We start from the raw sequence: 8,773 nt of genomic DNA, 5'->3' as shown, positions 1-8,773 counted from the left end.
CTTTTGATTATGAATAACAGAACACAGTTATGAGAATAAAAAAAATATCTTTATTTCTTTGTATAATCCCCTGCTACACTAATGCACTTATCCCAGTGTTTCACTAGTGCTTGGATACCATCAGGGTGCAAAGATTTCTTAGTACTCCAGAGCCATTATCAGACTGCCTGCTTCATGTCTGAAACTCTGGCCTCCCAGGAACTCTCTTAATGGCCCAAACAAATAGAAATGGCTTGGAGCGAGGTCAGGACAGATGCGTCTTCTCTGCATGCTGGCGGCAAATTATCTGTCATTATGCACAAATGCAGTGGGCATGTTTTACTGCATCCAAGAGTCTCATCACCATACTGCGCTTAAACTCTTCTGTTAATATCGAGGGGTTTGGGGCGAGAAATTTTGGCTCGTGTCCCGGTTTGACTCGAATGCTACTCGTCTATACAATTCCTAATATCAGACGGCTTCAGTTTCGGATTACGTGACTTCAAAGCCTCACTGCTTCTATATCTTAAAACATTTTGAAATAGTACACACTACAGTTTAAATTACACTGGTGAAAAATGTTGTATGTAATTACTTATGAGGAGCAAATAAAAAATGACATAATGCTGATGTACTTAATATTCATGCGCCCTACCAAAATGCTCAAAATGGTTCATTAGATGTTTTATGAGTCTTCCTCCCATCACTAAATTCACCCTAAGCAGTATTTCTGGCATTTCAGCTGTCATAAAAACTTGCCACAAGGCTGTTTTATTCGGATTATTAACACCGTTAAATGCTGTGAAATAAATGTGTAATGTGAAGAGTGGAATTATAATGTTTGTCGCCCTCCTCCAGTTTCCTGCTTAGCAGAAGTTTCTAGAAGCCGTATCTAGGACATGGGGAAATCACCAGAGCTCTGGGATTCGACCATGTGATCATGGCTCAAAAGAGGCCCGTAGGCACACCGAGCCTGGGTCAAAACAGGCATTTACAAAGTCACGGTATTTCAGCCGAAACAGCATGGTGCAGGATACAACCAAGAATAAGCATCCCAGCACTGTTCATTTCTGAGCAACTTAAAGTCTTATGACAAATTAGACTCAACTTTTTACAATAAGCTTGTCATGTGCCTATATAAAATTACTAACCAATAAACAATGAGTATTCTGGCTTATCAATGTAGGGTAAAATACAATCAAAAATCCTATCACATGTAGGCACACATGCAAAGTTTTTTTAGAATTAATCCGATTTCTCTTCCAAGAATTGACAAATTATTCAGTCACTCTGTGAAACTTTCACCCATCTAAACGAACCTGCGTGAGAAAATGGAAGTAAAGACAGGATGGTACTGATTTCCTATACATCTTGTATAAGAATCACTTAAGTTCTCAGAAACTATTTCACACTGCCACCTAGTGGAAAACTCTAGTAGAAATCTCTTTATAAGCTGAGTTGGTTTAGTAAGGCAGGTTCACGCAGCTGGTTTCACAGCTCTGGATTTCTAAAGACTCCCCAAAACTTTAATAAACAACACAGCTATAAAATGAAAGAGAGGCATAAATACATAATCAGATTTTTATTGCATCTGAAGCCTGGATTTAAACTCCAGTGGAGCAATACAAGAAAAAGAAGTACCTTAAAAAAAAAGGTAGTTCACATGAAAACATACAGCAACTGAGACAAATGTGATTGCTTTGTTTTTATCTACAGACATATGGCTTAAAATTGAGTTTGATGTAAATTTGGAAACAGCAGCAGCCTGATGCAATGAGACTGAACTATGTGCAAGTCATACAGAACAAACATTATTTTAAATATTAGAAAGTTAACCAATGGAGCAGAGTGAGAAATGTTTGATCATAATACATGATTTGTTCTCCACTGAGTCATACAGAACATAAGTTAAACATATTCAATAATATGCAGATGGTTAAGACCACAAGCTATTTCTATTTGTCCTTTTGTTCATGGCTCCATGACTCAATAAAAGACAGAAAGGCATTTAAAAAGTGTATGTTAGTTCCATGGCAGGAATTTCAGTTTCCAGCCCAGCTCTATTTTGAACTTAGGGTGGCAAAGAGATACTAAGATACACTGATCAGCCACAACACTAACACAACCGCCAAGTGAATTCAATAATATTGATTATCAATTATATACCAGCAGACTGGTAACAGAATCATGGGCTCTCGAGGCTCATTTATGCCTGTAGAAACAAAAGGCTAGCCCCGTCTGGTCTGATCCCATATAAAAGCCAATGTTATTGGAAAAAAGTTCATGTTGGCCTGATAGAAAGTTAACGAAACATACAGTATATCACTGGACGACCACGTCTGAACCGTGGAGGCCCCAGTCCACAACCCACAACATCCAAAGAATCTTCTGCTAACGTCCCAGCACCAGACACCACGACACATCCTCAGAGGTCTTATAGACTCATGTCCCGAGGGGCCAGAACTGCCCCAGTGGCACAAGAAGACCTCAAACAATAGTGAGCTTAATGTTTTGCAATTCAGTGTTAAGGCTGATCTGTCTATGTGCGTGGCAGACAAGTAACAACTCAAAAGACTTGGCAGACACACACATACGTTCAACATAATAATGCTTGTGTTTGCTGATATACATGTAAAGTAAAAGGTGAGCACATAAGTAAATAAGCAATAAGCGTTATAAACACCTTTTTCTTTCATTTTCATTTCCATCATCTCGCATCACCACATGAATCTTTGCACTGCAGGGCTGTCAGGCCACTGGAATGTCTTCTTAATAAAAATGTATATTGTCACCACATTGACCGCAGTATACAGAGCAAATTCAAGGAGCAGTCTGGGGGAGGATGAAAGAGGGACGTGGACCCGGTACAGCAGATACGGCAGGATGAAATACCGAAACTCGAGAAGCTTCTGAGGAACTGTAGCAGCCACCAGACAGACGCAAAACGCCAAGCTCCAAAACAGCGACTTGGAATTCAGAGTGTCTATAAAGTTCCATGCTGCAAACAAGTATGCAGGAACGAGAACGAAACGAACCAGCTCGTGCTTCTGGAAAATTCTCTTCCACACGTAAAAGGGAAAATGCCGGTTATCTGCTAATAGGTACTTGTGCACAAACGTGAACTTCCAGACCAGGAGCAGAGACAGAGTTGCGATCAGAAGAAAGAGAAATGGATGTTTTCGGAGCGACTGCACAAATCTACCAAGCCTGTGGTGACAAAGGGATACCGGAAGCGAGAAGATCAATGCAAAGGAAAAGAAATAAAACAGCTGAGGGGCATTCAGGCAAGCTTCATGATTGTTCCTATCCCCGACCACAATCCCATGGTTCAACACCACAAAACCAACAAAGCCCAAAATGACTACAGCATAAGGCCAGGTTGATAAAATCAGACTCTTTATGTTGGCTGGCGACGTGAGATATTTCAGTAAAAATTGTGCTAGTCTCATCACGCCGCTAAACTGCAGTGAGATCTGCGATGTTGATTTCTCGTCCCGCTTTTTCGTCTGTTCCAGCCTCCAGGCCTCATCCATTTTCTGAGCAACGACTGACCCGGCACAGAAAGCCACCCAGATGATGTTGGTCTGGCGGAACAGGATGGCGCAGATACCCAGGAGAGCTGAAGCTTTGTGGCACCTGTATAGACCCATGAGATAGGCGAAGAGAATGAAGAAGGTGGAGCCGGCGTCTGTGTAGTAGAGGAATGTGAAGAAGTAGAGCACTGGGAAGGAGGACAGACTCAGGGCAGAGAGCACACGCCGTCCAGTCGCACGGGACTACAAGAGGAAGAAAAAAAGAAAAGGGAGACACTGTGGTGAGAACAAGGACACTTAAAATATTAGGTTTTAACAATACAAACCTAATTCTTCTTTTTTTCTAACTGCTAATGTGTGAATGCAGACGATACATAGAAGATACATTTTCCTAAACAGCAGCTACAACATTGTTTTAAAATTTATTTTTTTAATTAAAATTACAGTTTATAGAAATACACTGGTTCTTATACTGTACCTTAGCATTTCTATAGTAATTCATTTAAACAGGCTTATAGCAATACACAGGCTTATACACAGTAGGCGCTCAAGACAAACTGAGACTTTTGATGAAATTTCCTGTAAATAAAGTTGTATTTAAAGAAGGCCATACTTCAGTGAATGACGTGGTGGTTCACAGCCCTATGCACTCAGTATGAGCGGAAAGACTTGTAAAATCGACTGTTAATCGGCGCCAAATTGTGGAAGAGACACATCTGTCTGTGGGAACTGTATACACGATCATCAACGAACACCACTTGGAGAAGTTATTGCCACATCCCTCTTAAAGTCGAGACTTCGAACTAAGCCATTCCCCCATTTGGGCCATAAAAGGGGTTCCTGGGAAGCCAGCGTTTCAGATGTGAAGCAGGCAGTCTGATCATGGCTCCAGTGTACTGAGAAAACTGTTTACCTTGACGGTATCCAAGCACTACTAAAACACTGGGATAAGTGCATTAGTGTGCATTAGTAAAGAGTTTTTACTCTGTGTTCTCTTTTATTTTGCATAATCAAAAATCCCGGTTTGACTTGAACGTCCTTTGTAAATGGTTTAAAAAGGGTTATTACACAGACACATACAACCAGTGGCAAAAAAAAGTATGTGAACTGCTTTTCTAAATTATTTACCACAATGTGTGATCAATTATGTCTTGAAGTGACATAATTGACAAACCCAATGTTCTTAAGCTGAAACCACCCAGACGATTATAATCTCTCTAGTCTTTATCGAACACCCCAATTAAACACTTACAGAGCTGGAGGAAAAAGTAATTGAGCCCATGGGTTAATTACTTCAATGACAGATAATTGGAGTCAGTAGTTTACACACCTGGACTCCAATTAATAAAATGAGTTTGGGGGTATGAAGCTCAAACATTTTAAATTCTTGCTGTTTAAAAATCTATTGTTGTGACTTACATGAATATCAGATCACATGTTATGGCAAATTAAATCAGAAAACTAGTTAATTCCAAGGTGTTCACATACTTTTTCTTGCCACTGTATGTGCGTGTGTGTAAATTTACCTGGGTATATAAATTGTAAGTCCCCTACATACAAACATTTACTGTAAGATATGAACACGCATTCATGCATGTTAAACCGCGGAAGTTAGATTACAATTCCAGTATACATTGTCATGTGACTGCCAATTCTTTTAGCATCTTAGTACCTAAACAAAGTTTGTTGGACTTAGGAACAAGCTCTCGGAACGTAACTCGTTTGTATATAAAGGACTTACTGTATACCGACACTGTTGATATGATGAGTAACAACTCTGCAACTTGGGAAAGTATTCAGACCAGACCATTTTTTGTCTTCTAACATTCAAAAAGCAAGCATGGTAGGCTGATAAGTAATAACAGGAACTAACGTCACACAACATTAAATGCAACCATGATTGGTTCCATACATACTGTACATGTATCAATAAGTTATAAATAACTGTAAGAATAATTGTAATAAGTAATAATTGTAACTGTAAGGATAAAGATTAATACCTTGTCCTTGGGGTGTATTTTGCAGATGAGGAGATAAAGGATGTAGAGGTTTCCACAGTTAAACAGCACGTTAATAAACCGCAGCATTGCAGTGGAGCACACGGCTGATCCTGTCCAACCCACCAACCACATGACTGGTTTAATCACTCCGACTGACAGCAGGTACAGTCCAGGCAGTGTGGTGATCATGGGGTCCCACTAAAAAATATATATAAATAAATTAAATTACATGAAAAATACAGCAACCTCACTATTTACCAACAAAACCCAGAGCTTTGCAAGTGTTCAAGGCAAGACACTCCTGATAGACTAACTTTTTGGTTGCCAATTTTTTTATTTATTTTTTGATAAATAACATGTAGATTGTGTGCTCTCAAGAGTCTAGTAATAAAACTAGCACGGCTTTTAAAGAAGGCTCTTTTGAAGTTCCACCTGCTTAGAATAATCACATTATGCGTCAATGTTGTTTCCTGATACAAATATGGATCACGATCATTGTGATCAGCTTACCCAAGCTTGCAGGGACCAAAAGTTAGCCTGTTTGGTCCGATCCCACAAAAAACCCAATGCAGAACAAATCACTAAAAAAAAAAATTTAAATACTGGCCACAATAGAGACACACCAGAATACCCAGGGCATCACAGCTTGCTGCACAGGGAGCGTAGGGTGCAGAGTCCAAGGTCGCCAACCCTTCCTCTGAAGTCCTCAGATCCCAATCTGACCGAGCACCCATGGGATGCACTAGACAAAAAGCCTGATCTATAAAGGCCCCAGCCCACACTCCAAAATTTTCCTATAAGAATTTAGCTTTGATTACGTTGTTTAGTGTGGTGATGAATTCATATGTGCAAATGATTCCTCATGGTCGCAGAACCACTCTTTCAAAATTTGAATCCTGGAATATGTCTGTTTTATTAGGGAAGAAAAACTCCATAGATGTAATAACTACATAACACTGCAGAGTCTATACCTGACCAACTGAAGCAACCCCATATCATAACAATGGCTCCAGAGGCTTGTACACTGGCCACTATGCAGGATGGGGATATCGTAACATGCACTTACCTAATTACCCTGACACGCCCATCTCTATGGAAATGTGTCTGTTTGGCTTCATCAGACCACAATCTTTTTCTCATTGCGCCCATGTCAAATCTTTATTCTCTCTACCAAATGTAGATGTTTTTTTTTTTTTTTTTTAATGAGTCTTACTAACAATTGGTTTTCTTATGGTAGACAACAGTTTATTCCCCATCCTGTGAGTTCTTATCACATAGTGCATTTGGAAATGCTTTCACTATTAAACATGGCAGTGATTTCTATTGGCGGCACACTGGTTAAGTGGTTGCACTGTCGCCTTGCACCTCCGGTGTTCGATTCCTGTCTCTCCGTGCATGGAGTCTGCATGTTCGCCGTGTGCTCTCCGCGTGATTGGTGGGTTTCCTCTGGGTGCTGTCAAGTATTCTTCAAGATGCTTAGAAAAGCTTACCCTAAGCTAATTCCCTTATACACCTGCTCACATTGTACCAGAAACAACTCGTATATCTTTTTTCTTAAAGCAAAAAGTAATCGTACCGTATACTGATTTTGTTTAATTTATAAACTATTAACTGCTCAACTGTTCATAGTATGTTTTTAAGGTAGAATTATTTATTTAGTTACTTTGCTTTACAGCATCTGTGCATCGCACAGGTGGTATCAAAAAGTTTCGAGAATAGTGTGACACAGATTTCGCCATACGCCCCCCTTCAAATTCTCAATGCAAAATGAGGCGTATGCTCTTGGTCTACCTGCACACCTGCCTTGCCTTTTTTGGTTATGGAGGTGATGGGCTCTTCCACTGTGAAGATTGTTGCTTCGTCTCTGGGTCGTAACCATACACCCAAGTTTTAACATCCTGTAATGATCCTCGTCATAAATGACAGGTCATCCATAGCAAGCTGATGGAGCTCTTGGTAGACTTGGTGCAATGTTCTTTCTCCTTCCGGGTCAGCAGCCTGGAGGCGAACATGGCAACAACATGGTGCATGTTCAAATCTCACGTGAGGATTTCCTGAACTGTTCCGTATGACACACTGACAATGGCAGATCTGATCTTTCACCGTCTTCCATTAAAGTTTGTGCGCCCTCGAAACGCACGTGCCACTCAAAACATTGCAGGATCGGTGTAAACTTGCCGAACCATGTCAAATGTCTCGGAGGCAGATTTGCCCAGGTTTACATTTTCTCTTTGTTCTAACTCTTGCTGTCCAAGATGAAATCGCAGACGTGGTAACACACATGGTCAGAATAGAACCAGTTGTACAATTCCGGATGTACACAAGATGATGTCTTTTGGCACACTGACTTATGAAGGTCAGTGATCTCTGTGACTGCAGCCTTGTGCTAATCTTAAACCTAATCCCTAATACCACCTTGAATATTCTATCCAATATAAAATATGTATAAAAGACACCAGTTAATAAGTGCAATTAACTGGTGTCTAATTATATCTATTATATCTAATTAGAAAATGCTTAAAATGATTTTGTAGTAGATTTTGCACTGCAATAAGAATGAATAAACAGCTCTAGTATCTGATACATGATAAATACAACAATGGTTAAGTTAAATAACAGGAGATTTGTAATCAAATCTATATGTAGACCTGTTTTATGGAGGAATTGATGTTTTTACCTCGTTAAATTTCCCATCACAGTATTTCTGAGCTTGTGGAACGTGAAAGATTTCGTCCATGTACGACTCTCTTTGCTCCCGGGTGATTTTAGAAAAAACAAGACATGATATTAAAAAATTTGTGCTACAAACAACAGGGAAGATGTAGCCATCAAACCTCTCCATTATTATATTTTTACTTTAAAAACCCGTGTCACAATTCAAACAAATGAACACAACCACAACAGCATCCGCAGCTTCCACTGCTATAACTAGTACAACACCGATGCCGCCATTGTGCTGAAATTGCCTGGGTTTGGGGTTGTGTTTCAAGTCGCTTAAAGTTTGTTAAAAATCTAGTGCACTTATCACACAAAGTAATGTTATGACTACACCCTATGAAGGGCGTGAGAAAGCGATTAGGAACGCAGCACATACTGTGCCGTGTAAGACAGTTAACTGGTCCTCAGTCTCATGTTTCCGGGTGGATATTATAGCTTCAACTCAGACGTTCCGCATGATAATGTTTTTTCTGTTAAATTAATCTACAATCAATCGACAAGTATATTACATACTCGATTAAAAGGTTAATTCTTTTTTTTAAC

At 39.8% G+C, this 8,773-nt stretch overlaps 1 protein-coding gene across 1 annotated transcript; it reads right to left on the bottom strand.

The window, feature by feature from the left end:
* Positions 1 to 1,560: 1,560 nt before the first annotated feature.
* Positions 1,561 to 8,582, bottom strand: alg10 (ALG10 alpha-1,2-mannosyltransferase). The gene is made up of 3 exons (XM_053508212.1): positions 8,190 to 8,582; positions 5,513 to 5,710; positions 1,561 to 3,755 (listed from the first exon to the last, which is right to left on the bottom strand). Exons 1-3 carry the CDS (start codon positions 8,352 to 8,354, stop codon positions 2,697 to 2,699), a joined length of 1,422 nt encoding a protein of 473 aa, XP_053364187.1. The 5' UTR covers positions 8,355 to 8,582; the 3' UTR covers positions 1,561 to 2,696.
* Positions 8,583 to 8,773: the final 191 nt, after the last annotated feature.

The sequence above is a fragment of the Clarias gariepinus genome, chromosome 12 (assembly GCF_024256425.1).
Source record: "Clarias gariepinus isolate MV-2021 ecotype Netherlands chromosome 12, CGAR_prim_01v2, whole genome shotgun sequence".
NCBI classification, from domain to species: Eukaryota; Metazoa; Chordata; class Actinopteri; order Siluriformes; family Clariidae; genus Clarias; species Clarias gariepinus.
Note: the sequence above shows the minus strand (reverse complement) of the source record. Positions and strands in the feature narration are given on the sequence as shown.

Excerpts from the sequence above, each read along its gene's own strand:
- alg10 (XM_053508212.1), bottom strand. The coding sequence starts at position 8,354 with ATGGAGAGGTTTGATGGCTACATCTTCCCTGTTGTTTGTAGCACAAAT. Across the intron at positions 5,711-8,189 it reads GTGATGGGAAATTTAACGAG|TGGGACCCCATGATCACCAC; the intron begins GTAAAAACATCA and ends TATATTTTTTAG. Across the intron at positions 3,756-5,512 it reads AAATACACCCCAAGGACAAG|TCCCGTGCGACTGGACGGCG; the intron begins GTATTAATCTTT and ends TTCCTCTTGTAG.